This window comes from Microcaecilia unicolor, chromosome 6 (assembly GCF_901765095.1).
Source record: "Microcaecilia unicolor chromosome 6, aMicUni1.1, whole genome shotgun sequence".
In the NCBI taxonomy this organism is placed as follows: Eukaryota; Metazoa; Chordata; class Amphibia; order Gymnophiona; family Siphonopidae; genus Microcaecilia; species Microcaecilia unicolor.
Genome location: NC_044036.1, coordinates 30888793 through 30911176, shown reverse-complemented (window position 1 = coordinate 30911176; position 22384 = coordinate 30888793). Strand labels below are relative to the sequence as shown.

At 43.8% G+C, this 22384-nt stretch overlaps 1 protein-coding gene across 2 annotated transcripts in view; it reads left to right on the top strand.

The window, feature by feature from the left end:
* Nucleotides 1-79: 79 nt before the first annotated feature.
* TTC4 (tetratricopeptide repeat domain 4) overlaps nt 80-22384 on the top strand; it is a 39008-nt gene continuing 16703 nt past the window's right edge. For both annotated transcript variants that reach the window (XR_003942477.1, XM_030206367.1), the window contains exons 1-6: nt 80-270; nt 11459-11573; nt 12615-12776; nt 16542-16619; nt 17863-17987; nt 19643-19729. Coding sequence is in view for 1 of the 2 variants with exons in the window: in XM_030206367.1 (XP_030062227.1) it covers nt 163-270; nt 11459-11573; nt 12615-12776; nt 16542-16619; nt 17863-17987; nt 19643-19729 (675 nt within the window). In the remaining variant the exon portion in view is untranslated. The remainder of the gene's footprint in view (nt 271-11458; nt 11574-12614; nt 12777-16541; nt 16620-17862; nt 17988-19642; nt 19730-22384) is intronic.

Below are 22384 nucleotides of genomic sequence, written 5' to 3'. Positions count from 1 at the left end.
CAGAGGTTGCTTTTATTGCTCGACGTGGTAATTGGCTGGTATGCTGAGCTGGAAAACAGGAGGAGACTCCGAGCGTGTGAAGGCTTCTTCCTTAAGGTGGTTTGTAAATGGACAGCTAGGACGGGTGGTGACGTCGCCTACCAGCCTCTGTTCAGCACCGTCATGGCTTCGCAGGCTCCAGCGCACGAGGAGGACTCTATGGATAGCTTCTTGGATACATTTAAAAGCCAGAAATATAAGGGAGGCTTTAATGAGGCCACGTGGGAAGAGGTTAGTGCATTTGTGCCAAGCCGGAGCTATGCATAAGCTCAGATTCCCGATTTGTCAGGCTGAACTAGTTCTGAGTTTGCCCTGTTGTACATAGGGCTTTGTAGTTCTGACTTCCTAATAAAAATAAGTAGAGGAGCAGGCTAGTGGTTAGGGTAACAGGCTGAAAATGGAGTAGTGGTTAGGGTGGTGGACTTTGGTCCTGATTCCCACTTCAGGCACAGGCAGCTCCTTGTGACTCTGGGCAAGTCACTTAACCCTCCATTGCCCCATGTAAGCCGCATTGAGCCTGCCATGAGTGGGAAAGCGCAGGGTACAAATGTAGCAAAAATAAAATAGATACTATTGGAGATTCTACATGGAATGTTGCTACTATTGGAGATTCTACATGGAATGTTGCTATTCCACTAGCAACATTCCATGTAGAAGGCTGCGCAGGCTTCTGTTTCTGTGAGTCTGACGTCCTGCACGTACGTGCAGGACGTCAGACTCACAGAAGCAGAAGCCTGCGCGGCCACATTGGTGATCTGCAAGGGCCGACTTCTACATGGAATGCCAACATTCCATGTAGAATCTCCAATAGTAGCAACAGTGGAGGAGTGGCCTAGTGGTTAGGGTGGTGGACTTTGGTCCTGGGGAAGTGAGTTCGATTCCCACTTCAGGCACAGGCAGCTCCTTGTGACTTTGGGCAAGTCACTTAACCCTCCATTGCCCCATGTAAGCCGCATTGAGCCTGCCATGAGTGGGAAAGCGTGGGGTACAAATGTAACAAAAAAAAAAAAAAAATCAGGGCAGATCCCAGGAAACATCAGAACAAACGGTCTGTTAACACCAAGGTAGCGGAGGAAATTAGCAAACCAAAGTATGCAGAGGTCCAAAATCAAGGTATTTTGCAAAGATATCACCAAAACAGGGAAGATATGGTATCCCGATAGCGAGGTTGCATTAGAGACTATAGTAGACCAGGTGTCTAAATAAAAAGCAGACAAAAAAACACTGTCAACTGCAAAGCAAGATGTAAATAGGAAAAACAAACATAGTTTGAAATGTCTATATGCAAATGCCAGGAGCGTTAGAATATTGTACTAACTGAAAAATTAGACATAATAGGCATCTCTGAGACCTGGTGGAAGGAGAGTAACCTGTGGGACACTGTCATACCGGGGTACAAATTATAGTATAGTGATAGGGTGGATTGAATTGGTGGAGGGGTCTGTTAAGGAGGGCCTTGAATCAAATAGATTTGAAAATTGTGCAGGAAACAAAACACATCTTGGAATCCCTATGGATTGAAATTCCGTGTGTAATGGGGAAAAGGATAGCGATAGGCGTGTACTACCGTCCACCTGACCATGATGAATAGACAGATGTAGAAATGTTATCACAAGTTAGGGAGGCTAACAAAGTGGAGAACACAATAATAATGGGTGATTTCAATAACCCCGATCTTGACTGGGTAAATGTAACAGGGTATGCTAGGGAGAAGAATGGTGAACAAAACACTTATAGGAGCATCTGTGAAGGTGAAAAATTTACATCAGGCATGGATGCTTTTCAAAAATACCATCCAGGAAGCCCAGGCCAAATATATTCCATGTATTAGAAACGGAAGAAGGAAGACCACATGACATCCGGCATGGTTAAAAAGTGAAGCAGAGGAAGCTATTAGAGCTAAAAGAAAGTCCTTCAGAAAATGGAAAGATCTGACTGAAAATAATAAGAAAAAGCATAAGGAATGGCAAGTCAAATGCAAAGCGCTGATAAGGAAGGCAAAGAGGAACTTTGAAAAAAAAAGATTGCGTTGGAGGCAAAAGTACTTAGTAAAAAATTTTTTTAGGTATGTTGAAAGCAAGAAGTGGGCAAAAGAATCAGTTGGATCGCCTGAGTTTCTAAGGCGTACAGTGATGGGGAAAAAAAATGATACTCAAGACATGGTTGGAATCAGACAGCCCCCCTCTGTCCAACTTTGGAGGTCATATATGATTACACTATTTATTTATTTAGATTTTGCTTACACCTTTTTCAGTAGTAGCTCAAGGTGAGTTACATTCAGGTACACTGGATATTTCTCTGTCCCAGGAGGGCTCTCAATCTAAGTTTGTACCTGAGGCAATAGAGGGTTAAGTGACTTGCCCAAGATCACAAGGAGCAGCAGTGGGATTTGAACCGGCCACCTCTGGATTGCAAGACCGGTGCTCTAACCACTCCTCCACTCAGCAACATTCCATGTAGAATCACCAATAATAGCAACATTCCATGTAGAATCTCCAATAGTAGCAACATTCCATTTATTTTATTTAGATTTTGCTCACACCTTTTTCAGTAGTAGCTCAAGGTGAGTTACATTCAGGTACTCTGGATATTTCTCTGTCCCAGGAGGGCTCTCAATCTAAGTCTGTACCTGAGGCAATGGAGGGTTAAGTGACTTGCCCAAGATCACAAGGAGCAGCAGTGGGATTTGAACCGGCCACCTCTGGATTGCAAGACCGGTGCTCTAACCACTAGGCCACTCCTCCACTCTACACTAAGCACTATGGAGCGCAGGATGGTCCCAGACCTTGCCTCACGTAAGGGAGATAGATTTCTGCAGTGTTGGAGTGTTGGTCCCCTTCTTGTGACACCTTGACTCCACTTGCTCGCAGCAGGGTACTCAACAGTTGACTAGGCACTAGAGATGTTCTCATTAATTGAAGGGAGGGTGATGGGGGGGGGGGGGGGGGGGGGGGGTAGGGAACCAAAAAGGAAGGGGGAGAGTTGAGGGGGGAAAAGTAAGATGGCAAACTGCATCTTTGGAGCTTTGATACTCTGTCAATAATATAAGTTTATGGTAGATATTGAATTGTTGTATTAGTACCATTGTCTATTGTACAATTTGTCATCAATAAAACATATTTAAAAAATAATAATAAAATGAACTTGGGAAAAATCCACTGCTTATTTCTATAATAAGCAGCATAAAATGTATTGTACTGTTTTGGGATCTCGCCAGGTACTTGTGACCTGGATTGGCCACTGTTGGAAGCAGGATGTCCTTTGGTCTGTTCCAGTATGGCAATTCTTATGTTCTTAAGGTAGCCAGAGTTCAAATTCCACTGATCCAGCGTCATAATAAAAAGACTCTTTTTAAACATCATTCCTTTGTGATCTACATATTTTGTGCAAGAACTGCCACAGGAAATATATGAACTAAATTAAAAACTGAAAAGGAAATTAGAGAAATCCTTCTCTGTATGGTTATCTTATGAGAACTAGTTGGGGGAAAATGAATATTTGATTAATCTGACCTTGATTAGAATCAGTAACTGGCCAATCTATATGAAGATGTTAAATGTTTATTCTGTACTTGTATGTGAAAGGGAAGAGATTTGGAAGGATTAGGGAGAGGAATTTATACACTGTAGACCCAATATAACATGGGCACCAGGGTCCAAAGCTCTTGTTAATGTTATGAGTCTGTGTTTTTTTTTTAAATTAAATGGCTTACTGACATCAAACATTTCCAAACCACAGAATACATTACATTTTTTAACAGAGATCAAATAAGTGGATTTATATCTTGTTTGCTTTTATTCTTTACAATTACTGATGTGTGGATCATCATTGACCTTATCATTGCCCTGTTGGCTAGAAAGTACAGTCTTGTCCAGAATATTTGCCACAGTTGTCATCAGCCAGCCACTTCAAAAGCAGGACAGTCATTATGGATCCCATCATCTACATCCTTAGTGGGAGGTTGTGTAATAAATCTGTTGTTACACTGTCTCTGCCTTGTTCCCATACATCCTTCTCAGTGACATCTTCAAACTCATGATGGCTCCTCGGCATCCAAACCTTGTCTACTGGAGCCGGATGAAAATGTCTTGCCCAGTCCCCCCGTTCCCAGCATCTCTTGATTGTGAAACAGCGTTTCATGCCTTTTTCTGCCAAGTCAAAAACTCCTGCGAACGTGGGTTTTGGTAGGCATTCTGTAACTGACCTGTTCTCCCCTATGATTCTTCTTAAATTCTTTCTGTAGTGCATCTTGATGTCCCTTGATCCAAAGGCTGAATTTTTGATATTGTGTTCTTTGGTGGATGAGCTAGGTAGTTGTCCAACAGTGGCAATGCTTGAGGTTCCCATCCCTTCTTCCTCAGATGAGACCGGACAGAGGTCATCCATGCATTTTTGCTGTATCGATTTGAGAATGCCAGTGTTTTTCCATGCTTTTGTGGTGAAAGCACCTTGGCAATCAGGATTTTCTAATAGAGTGATTTCACTTTATGGGTGCTAGTCTTGTTCATGTAGAACAGAAGAGTCGCTCTGTTTTTTCATTAGCTTGAATCCTTATGCCTTTTGTTCTTGAAACTTACATATAGCAGTGTCCAGGTACGGAGCATGCAATATACTCCCCGAAATGTTATATGATGCCCACTTAATTCCAGTCCTGGAGAACTGATGTGCTCAGGAAGGTACTTTTGTGTCTGTAGATTGAATTTCGCCTGAAATTGCAGCTTGGCGAATTCTGTGTCTTTTCTTCCATCTGCTGAGCCACCCCTTACTTCCTTGAAAATCCTTTCCTGTTTTCCCTCGATGATTGTTTATCAGCTCTTTCTTCAGTTTCTCTGCCTGACTTATGATCTCTCCAGAAATTGGTGTTTCCTCTGCACTCTTCCGGGTAAATTACATGAAGACACCTTTTATCAAGTGGACTTGTCACAGGCCATCTTCAGTTGCTTTAGTTGTAGGCCTTCAGTGACACCAAATTCAGGTATTGCTTACCATAAATTGCTGTCATCTTTTATCCAGTCCCTCAGCATGGATTACTCTACTCCTAAATGTCAAAATACCTCTGCTTGAGTTTTTTTCCAGACTTCAAGTGCAGTTTTTCTTTAATGGACTATTTTTGTTTTTTCTTTTGCAAACTATCCATACCGGTACTGAATAAAGATGGTATTGTTAATGGTCATAGTTTTTATGAAGGCTGGCCTTCACGCATGACATGCTCAGTTTTGCACCTGCATGCATGTGCGAACGCTAAGCAGGCACCAAATGGGGGGGGGGGGGGGGGTTGACAACTTTGACTTGGGGACACTGCCACTGCCTGCCCTACCCAAGTTGTAAGTGTTTGTTTGGTTGGGGTGTCCAATGTGACAAGGAAGATTAAAGTTCTTCAGGTGTCACTACATTGTAAGCGATTCTGTGTTATCTTTGGGTCCAAAGTGAACCCGCATTGTATTGACCTGAATTCTTTCGGGTCTGCAGTATTTGTTCTGATTACTTTACATTTTGGCATAGATACACTTTCTCTAATGTTGTGTATACATTGACTTTGATTTAATAAACCCAATAAAGTAGAGTTGAACACATGCCCTTGCGTGCAGTGGGGTAAACCCAGAAATGGATCAACTTGTCAAGCAAATCTGGAATTACATGGCAGTCTGAAATTTGGAAGGAGGAAGTACAGTGGTCCTTCCCTGACTGGTTCTGTACTGACAGATCTCCGCCTAGCTTTCAGAAAGTCAAAGATCCTGTGAATTGGAGGCGGAAAGTGTTGAACTCTGTCTGAGATCTCAATGCCTCTCACCAGTGATAAGTTTTAATAAAATTACTAGGTTGAGATCTATGCAGGCTTCCACCCTCCACGCCAGCTGCAAAAGGAAGTAAGATCAAAGCGGTTCCAGGTTAGTGACTAAGGCATATTTTCAAAGCACTTTGGGAGGCTAAGTTCCATAGGTTTCTATGGAACTTTGGGAGGCTAAGTGCTTTGAAAATGAGCTTGATGATAAAAATCCTCACTGCCTCTCGTCCATCACTTTCTTCAAAGGCTTAACGCATTTCTACTGGCGTTTGTTTATGATGGTCTTGTAAGGTATATATTTAATACTATTCAAAAGTATTTTTTCCCAAATAGGCTTTTTTTTTTCCACAGTACTAGAACTACTTGGTGATTTAATGAATTAAATCCCTCATTTCAAGTCCTTCTTTATCCAACTGCTCTTCACCTGAACTTTAGGCTGTCTAATGCGCAGTTCCCAGTTGAAGTGCAGGTGAGATGGTCTGCCAACAGAGAGAAGGCAGGGACCTGCCAACGCAGCAGCCATTGCAAAGAAGGGATGGTTCAGCACTGCTGCTGCCTTCAGCCTAGTGGTTTTTTCCTTTGTTTCTACCCCTTTATACTACTACTACTTAACATTTCTAAAGCGCTACTAGGGTTACGCAGCGCTGAACTCATTGGTGGGCGGCACTTCTTGACTTGCTGATGCCACCTCTTCTAAGGGCTTCTAATCGGCCAATAGAATTGTAGGGTCTTGTGTTCTTGTAGGACCCAAAAGAGGAGGTGACCCAGCATCAGATAAGAGGTGCTGCACATGCCAGCTGCATGCTGGAGGAAATGGCACAAGAAGGGGGATGTGTGCTCTAGAGGGAAGGAATTAAAAGGGTTGGGGGGTAGGGGAGAGGAAACACAGGGATTTCACCAGCAGCCAAAGGAGTAGGGGGTAGAAAAATGACTGTGCCAATGATGGTAGCCTTCCCGGTGACATGACTTCCTGCTTCCTCAGAGGTGGTAATACGAAAGAGGGAAGGCTGTGGGGCCCACAGGAGCGATGTTGGTTGCTTCTGTTCACTGCTGGAGAAGAAAGAGGCCCATCTAGCAAACACAATGAGAAGATTCTTGTTGCAAGAAAAGATTCTGTTTATGAGTCTACTGTGGCCATGAGATGTATCAGAAGATGTACCCGCCAATGAGGAAGAGAGCCCTTTGAGTGGCATGATCTGAAAATCAGCTTGACACAAAACTGCTTGGACTCCTCACCCTGAACCAGGGGCGTAGCTACTATGGGGCCACGGGGGCCTGGGCCCCCGTAGGTTTGGCCCTAGACCCCCCCTGCCGTGACCCTCTTGACCTCCCCTTCCTGCCACCAACCCTCCCCCGCCGCCATCGTATACCTTTACTGGCAGGAGACCCCAACCTCCACCAGCTGAAGTCCTCTCCTCGGCTGCGCGGCGTTGCTTGCTGAATGATCTGATCAAGTTTCTGTGCGTGTGTCTGATGGCCTGGCGGGGGGGGGGGGGGTTGAGAGGGTTGTGACGGCAGCGGGGGGGGGGGGGGTCAGCAACGCCACGTGGCCGAGAAGAGGACTTTGGCTGGCAGGGATTGGGGTCCCCCGCCAGCAAAGGTACCTGGTGGGAGAGGGTTGGCGGCAGAAAGAGGGGGTCGAGAGGGTTGCGGCAGCAGTGGGGGGTAGTGAAAGTTGGCGGGGGGGTTGGCGGCGCTGGGGGGGGCTAAAACGTGCCCCCCTACCTCAGGCTGTGGACCCCCCTCCCATCGAAGTCTGGCTACGCCCCTGCCCTGAACAGTGAAGCTTGTTTGAAAGTCTCATCTCATCTCCTCCTGGCAGATCAGAAAGGATCACTCTGTTTCCAGATCATGCCTGTTCTCTTTGCACTGACTTCCCAATGATAAACCAAAGATTTTTCGCTAAGTAATTCATCTTGCTGCAGAGCTTTTAGCAAGTTCACCTTTGAAAAAAAAAATCATGCTTTATTTGTGACAGAAAAGAGAAGCTTCTATATTAAATGATAAAGAAAAATCCCACAAAGCAGGCCACTCTCTTTTAGAAATAATGCATTTCATTAAAATTGTTTCACAAAAAATAATTTACAAACGTGGAAACAGAAGGTACATTTTTTTTGTTCAAAAAAACCGAAAAGCACCAAGAGTCTTCAAAATCAGGACACGGTTCCTTTAATTATATGACTTGAATGACCCAACACGGGCCGTGTTTCGGCCGACAGTGCCTGCATCAAGGGTCAAATGTGTTCCAACATGTAATGGATTCAATGTGTAGCAGTGGAGCTTCCTCCCATGCACATTGCAACGTAATCACTCACTGATCAGAGCATAAGGAGACCGACTTTGTTCCTAATGCACTGAGTGATTACTTTGTAATGTGCATGGGAGGAAGCTCCGCGGCTGCACACTGAATCCATTACATGTCGGAACACATTTGACCCCAGACGCAGGTGCCATGTGCTGAAACATGGCCCATGTCGAGTCATTAATGGAAGAATGATTTTCAAGTCATATAATTAAAGGAGCTGCGTCCTGATTTTGAAGGCTCTTGGTGCTGCTTTTTTTTTTTTTTGGACTTTGTTCTGTTCATTGGACCCTCTCTGCAGTTTCAACACAGGAACATCTTCTGTACTTTAGAACAGGCTTCTTTTTGGCTGTGATCCCTTGTTGTATATAATTATGTCTTTGGTTAATTTCAGGGAGCACATTTACAAAATAGCAGTGCATTTAGGAGTCATCTGGTGGAAGAGTAACTAAGAAAAACTCTATTCAACATAGAACTGAGGCATCTGCGATTACAACTCACTAGAACTGGTACTCTCTCTGAGGCTGGACCTCAGGCATGGAATAAATTCCCTTTTTCCTTGACATCACAACAGAATACTGCATTGTTTAAGCAGATGTTGAAGTGCTATCTGCTGGACCATCTTGTTGATTAATAATGCTTTCTGGTGTCCTTTGCTGCTGTATTTGTATGGGACTGATGTTATTGTATTGATAAGTAGTTTGTATTGTATTTATTTTTGTTTGTTTTTGTATATGTTGTGGTGTTACATGCCTTGGATAAAGGTGGGATATAAATAAATATAAACATATAATTGGGACATCATTTTGAAAGACAGTGAAACAGGACACACATTCTCACATATGGGTGATGTCATTTGACAGAGCCTACAGTGGAGATGATCCCCAGCATTCAGTTGTGGAAAGGGTGGGGGGGGGAGGTAAGTGGTATGCGTGTATGTGTGTGTTGAAGATGTGGAAGGTATGTGTGTATGTCATGAAAGTTTTAAGGAGGGTATGTAAGTGGGTATGTTGGTATGTAGAACCCTTATTTTATCATCCTCACTTTAATATTCCCTTATCTCTTGTTTGGCCTAATTAGATTGTAAGCTCTGTCGAGCAGGGACTGTCTCTTCATGTTCAAGTGTACAGCGCTGCGTACGTCTAGTAGCGGTATAGAAATGATAAGGAGTAGTAGTAGTCTTGGGATTCCGGAATCTTGCTACTCTTTAGGATTCTGCACAGAATCTTGCTACTATGGGATTCCGGAATCTTGCTACTCTTTAGGATTCTGAACGGAATCTTGCTACTCTTTAGGATTCTGCACGGAATCTTGCTACTCTTTGTCCTTATCCCTTATTTGTTCTGTTTGTCTGTCCTAATTAGATTGTAAGCTCTGTCGGGCAGGGACTGTCTCTTCATGTTCAAGTGTACAGCGCTGCGTACGTCTAGTAGTGCTATAGAAATGATAAGTAGTAGTAGTAGTAGTCTTTGGATTCCGGAATCTTGCTACTCTTTAGGATTCTGCACAGAATCTTGCTACTATGGGATTCCGGAATCTTGCTACTCTTTAGGATTCTGAACGGAATCTTGCTACTCTTTAGGATTCTGCACGGAATCTTGCTACTCTTTGTCCTTATCCCTTATTTGTTCTGTTTGTCTGTCCTAATTAGATTGTAAGCTCTGTCGGGCAGGGACTGTCTCTTCATGTTCAAGTGTACAGCGCTGCATACGTCTAGTAGCGCTATAGAAATGATAAGTAGTAGTAGTCTTGGGATTCCGGAATCTTGCTACTCTTTAGGATTCTGCACAGAATCTTGCTACTATGGGATTCCGGAATCTTGCTACTCTTTAGGATTCTGCACAGAATCTTGCTACTCTTTAGGATTCTGCACGGAATCTTGCTACTCTTTGTCCTTATCCCTTATTTGTTCTGTTTGTCCTAATTAGATTGTAAGCTCTGTCGGGCAGGGACTGTCTCTTCATGTTCAAGTGTACAGCGCTGCGTACGTCTAGTAGTGCTATAGAAATGATAAGTAGTAGTAGTAGTAGTCTTGGGATTCCGGAATCTTGCTACTCTTTAGGATTCTGCACAGAATCTTGCTACTATGGGATTCCGGAATCTTGCTACTCTTTAGGATTCTGAACGGAATCTTGCTACTCTTTAGGATTCTGCACGGAATCTTGCTACTCTTTGTCCTTATCCCTTATTTGTTCTGTTTTTCTGTCCTAATTAGATTGTAAGCTCTGTCGAGCAGGGACTGTCTCTTCATGTTCAAGTGTACAGCGCTGCATACGTCTAGTAGTGCTATAGAAATGATAAGTAGTAGTAGTAGTCTTGGGATTCCGGAATCTTGCTACTCTTTAGGATTCTGCACAGAATCTTGCTACTATGGGATTCTGGAATCTTGCTACTCTTTATCCTTATCCCTTATTTGTTCTGTTTGTCTGTCCTAATTAGATTGTAAGCTCTGTCGAGCAGGGACTGTCTCTTCATGTTCAAGTGTACAGCGCTGCATACGTCTAGTAGTGCTATAGAAATGATAAGTAGTAGTAGTAGTCTTGGGATTCCGGAATCTTGCTACTCTTTAGGATTCTGCACAGAATCTTGCTACTATGGGATTCTGGAATCTTGCTACTCTTTATCCTTATCCCTTATTTGTTCTGTTTGTCTGTCCTAATTAGATTGTAAGCTCTGTCGAGCAGGGACTGTCTCTTCATGTTCAAGTGTACAGCGCTGCGTACGTCTAGTAGCGCTATAGAAATGATAAGGAGTAATAGTAGAACTATGGGCAGAAAGTGCATTCTCGTTCAAGCAGGATTCAAAATGAGATCCCAACAAATTAGAGGCTTACAGCCCTTCTCCTCCGGATGCATTTTAATAATATGAGGTTTAATCTCTGCATGAGAAAAATTAGGGCAGGATGGGTAGATGTGAGGCTGAAGGGGTACAGTGATGACAGTATAAGCCATCGACTGGACAAAATATTAGATCATATTCAATAATGTCGACCAATATCAGACAGCGCACAACCTGTGTCACATGAAATGATTTGCCAAAAACCGAGACTAAAATTAAGACCAGACAACAAAGGTAGACAAATGAATTTTATCTTCTGTTTATTGCTAGTAGCCTTAGAACTGAATCGAATTGAAAAATCGATTCATATGAGTGAATCAAAAACCTTTTGGCCCAATCGGACAGCACTTCAGATCTGTGTTGTAATCATCTGTAGTACACTGCCAGCTCTGTCACCAAAGCCACATGTTATCTGTCTCCTTTTCCTCCTTTTGTGCCGGATAAGGGCAACAAGTTTCCAGATGCTCTCTGACTTCTTTTTCATTCATGTGCAGGAATTTGATAAGATTCCAATGTTTATGAAGAAGGCACCTTCAGAAATTGATCCCGAGAAGAATCCTGATCTGGCTTGCATCCAGTCTCTGCTGTTTGAGGGGAAGTCTCCTGAAGGTATCTGGTGTTTCAGGAGTTATAAGTAGCGTGTTGATGCACTGGGCTGACTGGATCTGGGCAGCCATTTTGTTTACCAGTTGACTGTCATTGGATCCCTCTGTAAACGTATAAGCTCTCTCAGCAAGGGGCATAGTGGCCTTGTGCATTATTTTATCCAGGGGTGTATACACTCATTCACTACATAAATATTAGTATTTTCATTAACCTTTTCCCTTCTTGAAGAGAATATATAAATGCAAGTCCCAGGTCTGCATTTAGGGAGTTATTCCTTGTCAACAACCACGAGTTCTGGCATTTCAGAGAATTATCAATTACTAGTAAAAAAGCCCCGTTTCTGATGCAAATGAAACGGGGGCTAGCAAGGTTTTCTTCAGAGTGTGCATGTGGGAGTGTGTGTCCCTGCCCTCTGCCCTCTCTGCCTCCCCCTCCCCCCTTGGAATCCAGTCCTTCAGTGTTAAGTTTCCTGCTGTTCTGTGTTACAGAGAGAGTGAGGCATCTCTCTCCCCTACCCCTCTGAGTCCTTCACTGTTACAGAGAGAGGGATTTCGTGCTGTGCTGTTTTCCTTCACTCATGGGGAAACCGGATAACTCTGGCGCTTCACACTTCCGGCTGGAGGCTTCAGAACGTTGGTCTTGCCTTTTATATATATAGATTTCAAAAAGCCAACAGTTAGTATTGAAATCTACTGCTGCAGATGGTAAACCTGAAACAGCCAGAAAAAGTTAAAATTTGAGGTGTGCACCTGACTGCCCTCTGACCCCTGGGGAGCCTAGGAAAAGCACACATCTGCTCAGCTGATACAGAGCTAAGCCATCATGCACCTGTTCTAACACTTTGAACTGGTCAGCTGGACTGAAACATGCTTTGATGTGGTTGCACACCCTGTTTCTGCCTTTAATATACAGCAGAACCTGAAGTCTGGCTGATAAAGCCCATTTTTTCTATCTTAAAGAAAACAGTCTTGTTACGTGGCTGTGATTATTGTCAAATATATCGATGTAATTTCCACTGACTGTCATTCTCTATCCTATTTGCAGAACAAGCCAAGATCTACAAGGATGAAGGGAATGACCACTTCAAGGAAAAGGAATACAAGAAGGCCATAGCTGCCTACACGGAGGGTTTACGGAAGCAGTGCAGCAACCCAGACCTAAACGCCATCCTCTACACTAACCGAGCAGCAGCTGAGTTCTACTTAGGTACAAAGCAAGCATGACAGTGACCGGAGCCTGATAGTGATGCTCTAGATGACCACCCTTTTCCTATTTGAGATTCTACATGGAATGTTGCTACTATTGAGATTCTGTTGCTACTATTTGAGATTCTACATGGAATGTTGCTATTCCACTAGCAATATTCCATGTAGAAACCTGCCCTTGCAGATCACCAATGTGGCCGCGCAGGCTTCTGCTTCTGTGAGTCTGACGTCCTGCACATACGTGCAGGACGTCAGACTCACAGAAACAGAAGCGTGCGCAGCCTTCTACATGGAATGTTGCTAGTGGAATAGCAACATTCCGTGTAGAATCTCCAATAGTAGCAACATTCCATGTAGAATCTCCAATAGTATCTATTTTATTTTTGTTACATTTGTACCCTGCGCTTTCCCACTCATGGCAGGCTCAATGCGGCTTACATGGGGCAATGGAGGGTTAAGTGACTTGCCCAGAGTCACAAGGAGCTGCAGTGGGAATTGAACTCAGTTCCTCAGGATCAAAGTCCACTGCACTAACCACTAGGCTACTCCTCCACTAGCAACATTCCATGTAGAAGCCTGCCCTTGCCGCGCAGGCTTCTGTTTCTGTGAGTCTGACGTCCTGCACGTACGTGCAGGACGTCAGACTCACAGAAACAGAAGCCTGCGCGGCCGCGTTGCTGATCTGCATGGACAGGCTTCTACATGGAATGTTGCTAGTGGAATAGCAACATTCCATGTAGAATCTCAAATAGGAAAAGGGTAATGGGACTTGATATACTGCCTTTCCGAAGTTTTTGCAACTACATTCAAAGAGTTTACATATATTCAGGTACGGGCAATGGAGGGTTAAGTGAGTTGCCCAAAGGCACAAGTAGCTGCAGTGGGAATTGAACTCAGTTCCCCAGGATCAAAGTCCTCTGCACTAACCACTAGGCTACTCCTGCACTCCACAAACCAAGAGCTGGGATATAACAGTAACATTTTTTTGAGGAACAAGGAAACATAAATTTCTCTTTTTCTGGAGGAAAAGACCTCAGAAGCCTCTGAAATAGACATCAATAGGTCAATTCTCATATGGGTTCAATCATTGGTCAATAAAAACCTCCTTTTTATCCAAAGTGCAATGAATATGTGTGAAACAAAAGTATAACTCAATAAATCTATCTAATATATAACCGAGACAGATGTGCCAAACATCTCTTGACTTTAAAGGCAGGAAACATCAGAACAAACGGTCTGTTAACACCAAGGTAGCGGAAGAAATTAGCAAACCAAAGTATGTAGAGGTCCAAAATCAAGGTATTTTGCAAAGATATCACCAAAACAGGGAAGATAGGGTATCCCGATAGTGAGGTTGCATTAGAGACTATAGTAGAGCTGGTGGTTGGGAGGTGGGGATAGTGCTGGGCAGACTTATATGGTCTGTGCCAGAATCGGTGGTGGGAGGCGGGGCTGGTGGTTGGGAGGCGGGGATAGTGCTGGGCAGACTTATACGGTCTGTGCCCTGAAAAAGACAGGTACAAATCAAGGTAAGGTATACACAAAAAGTGGCACATGTGAGTTTATCTTGTTGGGCAGACTGGATGGACCGTGCTGCTGTCATCTACTATGTTACTTATGACATCCCAACGTGGCCCCATTTCGCCATATTACACAGCTTCTTCAGGGGTTTATTATTTTGTGCCCAGTCGGTTCAGCTTTATCTAAAAACCGCAAAAACAGAATCAGTAACAGCCTTTTAAAATCTTACTGGATAAATTTACTAAAACATTTTCAAAAACTGTCAACTTATAATTTAAAAGGTGAACTTTGAGCAAGGATTTGAAGATGGGCAGGGAGGGGGCCTGGCGTATGGACTCAGGGAGTTTATTCCAAGCATGGGGTGAGGCGAGGCAGAGAGGGTGGAGCCTGGAGTTGGCGGTGGTGGAGAAGGGTACTGAGAGGAGGGATTTGTCCTGTGAGCGGAGATTTCAGGTAGGGACGTAAGGGGAAATGAGGGTAGAGAGGTAATGAGGGGCTGCAGATTGAGTGCATTTGTAGGTTAGTAGGAGAAGCTTGAACTGTATGCGGTACCTGATCGGATATCAGGAGTTTTACTCCAGGGACCTGCTTGTTGCTCCAATAGGACTGGCTATAACATCTGAAGCTGTCGTAGAGGCTAGTATGTACTGTTTCTTTGACACCTTTGGGAGGTGGGAGGAGGGGGGTTATTCCTTAACCCCTCCTCCAGTGGTCATCTGGTCACTTAGGACACCTTTTTCTGACTTAGTCATGGTCAAAATAGATCTATACCAAAATATCTAAATTGTAGCCCTGGACATTTTTTTTGTTTCGTTCCCTAATGTCAGAAAAACGTCCAGGTTTTGGGAACGCCCAGATCCCACCCCTAACCCACACCTTTGCGATTTGAACACACTGAAGACGAATTGCATAGCAAAACGCTTAAAAAATGCGTTTCCAAAATAGAGATTTGGATGTTTTTGGCAAGGAAAACATCCAAATGCCGCTTTCTGCTGCTTGTTGAATGGTTTTCTGTTTCGAAAATGAGCCCCTTAACAACATAAATCACATAATCTGTTTTACAACTAGTGAAATTATGAGTTTTGTACACTTTGCCATCTGTTGGATTTTGAAATCCTTTCTTTGAAGACTTGTTTGCAACGTAGTATCACAGATGGCACAATTGAAACACTTGTCCTACTGGTAACAAATGTTTCTTAGTTGTAGTGGAACAGTGTTCAGCTTTACATAAAATTTCTTTTAGATTCTGCTCTCTTGAAAAAGCAATTCTTACATTAGCATCCAAAAAAAACTGGATGTAACTTTAGCAGATCCCAATGTTTCCTAATAATCTTCAACACATCCGCTCCTTGTGAAGACTATCTCAAAACACGAGTCTGTACTGGAACTGTCAGAAACCTTGGAACCTGAAGATGATAGAAAAAAAATCTCGATTATTGTACTTTTCTCTCTACACCAATTGGATATCCTCTCAATACCAATTTATTCATCAACTGTTGGCCTTGTACTTTAAATTCTTTCATAGTTGTACAATTATATCGATCTAAACAGTTGAGAAAAGGGTAAACTGTCTTTCAGTATTCTGGAGTGACCACTCTCATACTATAAAAACAGTGTTGTGATCAGTCGACTTTGTAAACACCTTTGTGTTAGAACATAAAAATAGCAATACTGGGTAAGACCAATGGCCCACCTAGCCCAGTATCCTGTTTCCAGTAGTAGCCAAGCCAGGTCACAAGTACCTGGCAGAACCCCAAAGAGTAGCAACATTCCATGTAGAACCCCAAAGAGTAGCAACATTCCATGCTACCAATCCCAGGGCAAGCAGTGGCTTCCCCATGTTTGTCTCAATAGCAGTCTATGGACCTTTCCTCCAGGAACTTGTCCAAACATTTTTTTAAACCCACATACTCTTAACAGCTGTTACCACATTCTTCGGCAACGAGTTCCACAGCTTCTATCACTGAGTGAAAAAATATTTCCTCCTGTTTGTTTTTAAAATATTTCCATGTAACTTCATTGAGCGTCCCATAGTCTTTGTACTTTTTGAAAGAGTAAAAAATCGAGTCATTTCTACTCGTTCTACACCACTCAGGATTTTGTAGATATTTCAAAGTGGATCCGCACCAAAATGGATTAGAGAACTTGCCAGAAATCAAAGGCTCGGTGATATGACCATGCTGGGAGGGGTTTGCGTACACTGCCTGTCTGAAATGCTTGATTGTGGTTCTTTTTGTTTTGCCAGGTAACTATCGCTCTGCTCTGAATGATGTGATAGCAGCAAGAAAGCAGAAGCAAGACCACCTCAAAGCGATTGTGCGAGGTAAGGCGTGCAGGGTCCACTGAAATAGTGTATTTTCAGAAAATTGTTTTCCTTATGGCTCAGAGAGTCGCTAAACTCTGAAACAGAGGATGTCAGGTTTGCAGAGAAGGTTTTCAGTTGTTGTGTTCAGAGAGCTAAGGTGTTTACCCATCACAGTTCATTCTCCATTTCTTACCCGGTAGGGACTGTACACATCGGTCTCCATTTGCATTCCTCTCTCCTTTGCTTTGGATTGCACTCCTCCTTATATTTGTGTCAAGTATCCTTAAAGAATTTTTAAAAGACAGTTAAACCTTTTGTCCCGATTATGTGGGGAAGGGAGGCTGAACCTCAAGTTTGATTGTGGATGAAGGACAGAGGCAGTTGTCAGTTTGGTCACTTAGGATTATTACTTAATCTGTCTGTATTGATTTTTATGTATTTTGTTTAATCTGGGCAGTCATCAAATCTTTTTAATAATATAAGCTAATCCCCAGCCAAAAATAGTTTGAAGGAAGTGAGTTAGCTACACAAATCCTACTGATGGATGGGGGGGGAATGAGAGTTGTAGGAAATGAGCTGAGGAATATGACAGGTCTGTCACCCCTGCTTGGGGGATCTGAAGTTACCAAGGGAGTCTTTTACTTAGGTGCACTGGCGTTTTTAGCGTGCGTTAAAAATAAGCGCGTGCTAAAGACGCACATAGGAATACATTGGCGTCTTTAGCATTTAGCACGCTATTTTTAACGTGCGCTAAAAACGCCAGCACGCCTTAGTAAAAGACCCCCCCTCCCAAAGACATGTACAGCGTTAAATGAAAAAGATGTTCTATTTTATTCTATATATATATATATATATTTTTTTTTTTTTAATAGTTTAATCTCTTTTACTGATTTTCGATACAAATACAAGCAAGAGCTCACAACGTAGCAACAAGCAGCATTTTACAAAGTATGGCAATACCGGAGCTCACATTTAAGAAGTAGCTACCCATATCTAAGTTCAAATTGAGTTACGAAAAGAGAGGGAAGGGGGGGGGGGGGGGGGGATACAAATCATAGTATAAAGCATGCATAGGCTATAAAATACATCTATTTTATTCTATATTAGAGAATAATTTGTTTCTTTCATTTGGATTTTTTTTTTGCCTAATTGGCTGTGGTGAGTAATGTTGTCTCTGTAGGGTATGTGGCGGGGTTTTATATGAACATATGCTATCGCTAAAAATCTTGCTGCTCTGTGCTTTGGACGCCCATGTGTACAGGTGCTTTGTGTCACTTGGAGCTAAAGAACTTCACAGAGGCAATAGTGTGGTGTGACGAAGGGCTGCGAATCAGTTCCAAAGAGAAGAAACTTCTGGAAACAAGGACCAAAGCTGACAGACTCAGGGTATGTTACATCTTGGTTAAACACTGGCTGCTAAACTTTGTGGAACTGGGAAATTTTTTTTTTGTTTGTGCTTTAAGCCAACGAGTGGCCTAGTGGTTAGGGTGGTGGACTTTGGGCCTGGGGAACTGAGGAACTGAGTTCAATTCCCGCCACAGGCAGCTCCTTGTGACTCTGGGCAAGTCACTTAACCCTCCATTGCCTGCCGCATTGAGCCTGCCATGAGTGGGAAAGTGTGGGGTACAAAAATAAATGTATCTACTTCAAAATCCAAACTTTGATACAAGTAGGAACAAAGGCTGGAGCGTAGTAAGGGAGGTCTTCCAGAATGTCCTGATTTTGGTAAATAAGCTTAGGTTTCTGCTGAATTAACCGGGAAGTGATACCGTAGCCGTTAAGCCTCCAGTTCCCGCTGCCACCCCTCTTTGGCGAGGGTGGTGGAAATGTGGAATGCCCTCCCGCGGGAGATGGTGGAGATGACAACGGTAATGGAATTCAAACGTGTGTGGGATAAACACAAAGGAATCCTGTTTAGAAGGAATGGTTCTGTGGAACCTTAGCAGAGATTGGGTGGCGACGCCGGTAATTGGGAAACAAAACGGGAGCTGGGCAGACTTTTACGGTCTACGCCCTGGTTGTGACTGAATAGATAGGGATGGGCTGGAGTGTAAATTTTAATGGGCTTCGATGTTAGTTCCAGAACTTAGTACAAGAACAGTGCTGGGCAGACCTCTACGGTCTGTGCCCTGAGAAAGACAAGGACAAATCAAACTTGGATATACATATAAAGTATCACATACCATGTAAAATGAGTTTATCTTGTTGGGCAGACTGGATGGACCGTACAGGTCTTTATCTGACGTCATTTACTATGTTACTATGTTTATCCTGCTAAAGCCACCTAGTGGAGAAGAAGGGGACTGAAGACCAGCCAGTCATTTCCTCATTTCCCCACTTTCTCTCAGAACAACAAAGAAAGAGGAAAGTGAAAAACTTGAGTGGGATCTCTGGTATTGTACCAGCAGTGAAATTGGGCGGATTACCTCTGTCTTCCCTTACATTTGGGCTTTCTGTTTAGATCAAGAAGACAGAGCTCTGGGCACTGTGGGGTGGTTTACGCCTGGAGACAGGGCATCCCTTCCTCCGTGCAAAACCTCTTTACGGCCATTGTGGAAGTTGGGATACAGACCCACCGCAAAACTGTTTCATTCATTGCAATAGTGCTTGCTTTAAGAAAGTGGCAAGGCTGCCCCATTAGCTCAGGCTTTGGGAAACAGGGCAGTCTATAGCTCAAATATGCCATTGAGAGGCAATTTAAACCTTTTAATTCTTAAAGTTGTGTAAAATATTCTTTTGAGCCTTGAACTTAAACCTGCTGGTCATTTCCCTCAACCTAACCGTCCTCCTGAGCACTGATGTCTCTCCAGGATAAGTCTTTGAGGTAAATAAAGGATGGAGGCTTTCTACAGTAAATCATACTTGCTTTAGTATGGTGCTGCTTTCGCAATTATTTGTATCCGTTGGAACTACATTCTAGAGAGCCTTATGAGTAAGTGTGTGTTGGTGGGGTTGGAGGGGGAGGGGTTGCTAGTATCCCTTTTTCTAAAGAGAGAGCAGGTCCCCCAGTACTGATCAGAATGTGTTTTTTTTCCCCACAGCGAGCAGAACAGCGAGATGCGAGGAAGGCCACAGTGAAAGCAAAGCAGGAGCAGTCACAGAGGGAAGCCCTGTTGCAAGCAATAAAGGTGAGCCCTTTCCTGATTGTCATCTTCACAAGACTACGGAACTTCACAGCTGTTCCTGGCATTCTGGGAAATCTCGTCCCAGAAACAGGTTCAGTGAAACCTTGAAGATGCCGATCCTTTTCTGTAACCTTGTGATGTATCGTTGTGGTTAAAAGCAGGGGCGTAGCCAACACCCAATTTTGGGTGGGCCTGTACCCAAGATGAGTGGGCAGAAGAACCCCGTCCCACAGGTGATTTGGTCTCTCCTTCTCTCGCCTGCAGGCCATATGGTCTCTGAAATATCCCCCATCTCCCCGCATACCTTTTAAATGGCAGATTTTCACCTGCATCAAGCAGCAACTGATACATACTGCTCGCACTGGCCCCACAGCCTTCCCTCTGACATATTCCTGCCTATGCAGAAACAGGAAGTTGCATCAGTGGGAAGGCTGTGGGCCCAACATTAGCAGGCAAAGATCTGCTATTTACAAGGTATGCAGGAGGGACAGTTGTTGAGAGTTTTCAGCTGGTGGGGCTCGGGAATCCCTGCCAGCCACATCATAGGAGTGTTGCTACTAGGTGGGCCTGAGCCCAAAGTGGATGGGCCTGGGCCCACCTGGGCCCACCCTTGGCTACACCACTGGTTAGAAGTGTCATCTTTGACTCCTCCCTCTCCTCTGCGCATATCCAGCAGATAGCCAAGACCTGTCGCTTCTTCCTCTTTAACATCAGCAAAATTCGCCCTTTCCTCTCTGAACACACCACCCGAACCCTCGTCCATGCTCTCATTACCTCTCGCCTTGACTACTGCCAACTTTACTCCTCACGGCCTCCCACTTAGCCATCTATCCCCCCCTTCAATCAGTTCAGAACTCTGCTGCAGTCTTATATTCCGCCTGAACCGATATTACCCATATCACCCCTCTTCTCGGGTCACTTCACTGGCTTCCAATCAGATACCGCACTACAGTTCAAGCTCTTCCTTTCTACCTACAAATGCACTCAGTCTGTCACCCCTCATTACCTTTCTACCCTCATTTCCCCTTACGTTCCCGCTCGAAACCTCCGTTCACAGGACAAATCCCTCCTCTCTGTACCCTTCTCCACCACTGCCAACTCCAGGCTCCGCTCTTCTGCCTCGCCTCACCCTATGCTTGGAACAACCTTCCTGAGCCCATACGCCAAGCCCCCTCCCTGCCCATCTTCAAGTCTCTGTTAAAAGCCCACCTCTTCATTGCCGCGTTCAGCTCCAACTCTTACAGTTCAGTAAATCCAGACTGCCCCAATTTGACCGTTCACTTGTCTAACTAGACTTGTAAGCTCTTTTGAGCAGGGACTGTCCCTCTATGTTAAATTGTACAGCGCTGCGTAACCCTAGTAGCGCTTTAGAAATGTTAAGTAGTAGTAGTAGTAGTTATTCTCTATAAAAAAATGGAACATCGTGTCGGCTCTGGTTTTTATTCTAATTGTAGTAAGATATTGCAGCTCTCTCATTGTCTCTTGGCCTGCAGAGGGTTTTTTTTGTCTGTTGTTGTTTTTGTTTTTTAATTTAACCTTGTATTTAGCGCATCCTCCCAAATGCGCTCAGGACAGTTTTACAGAAGAACATAAGGTTGCATAGGTATAAGGCCCCTCTTTGCACAGATTTCTGTTCCTGCCTGCTGGTGCCATTTTAAAGAATTTGCACTTGAGTGGCATCAAGTGATAGAACCACTATCATTGTAACTGGGGACAGGCACTGGAGACTTGGGGGTGGGAGGGCGGAGAAATGGTGCGGGTTTTTGTTTTTGTGTTTTTTTGTCAGGTGCAGCACAAAGGTGACATCTTGTGGTCACTTTGTACATTCCACACGTGCATTTTCTTTTCTTTTGTATTATGTAAATCCGTATCTAGCTTGTGTCTGCTGAGTTCTTACCCCTTCCTGCTGTGCTTTATTTTATTTATTTGGGGTTTTTTTTTTGTTACATTTGTACCCCACACTTCCCCACTCATGGCAGGCTCAATGCGGCTTACATGGGGCAATGGAGGGTTAAGTGACTTGCCCAGAGTCACAAGGAGCTGCCTGTGCCTGAAGTGGGAATCAAACTCAGTTCCTCAGTTCCCCAGGACCAAAGTCCACCACCCTAACCACTAGGCCACTCCTCCACTGTTGGTGCTATTTGAGATTCTACATGGAATGTTGCTGCTATTCCACTAGCAACATTCCATGTAGAAGTCGGCCCTTGCAGATCACCAATGTGGCCGCGCAGGCTTCTGCTTCTGTGAGTCTGACGTCCTGCACGTACGGGTTAACATAGTCCGCTGTGCACCCAGCTTGTTGTGGATTCAAGGCGGACTATGTTAACCCGAGTCCCTGATGAAAACATTGAAACCCGCGGCGTCGGGCGTAATTTAGGGGAAGCCTAAGTGGACTCCAACAACGTGAGACATGCAGTGGCATGCAAGTTAAGTTAAAGTTTTTTCATTTTTTATATTTAAAGCACACATTATATATTTTTGAGCACTCTCGGCAGTGTGTTTGCAACAATCACAGCATTCACCAATAGTTTATCAAGGGACGACCCGATGAAGAGAGACTATGCTACTAGGCAAATAATGTGAAATTGCCGTAAAGTAGTATTTTCCGAGGGCTCCCTATAATAACTTTAACTTAACAGTTGGCTTGTGAATTGTTTG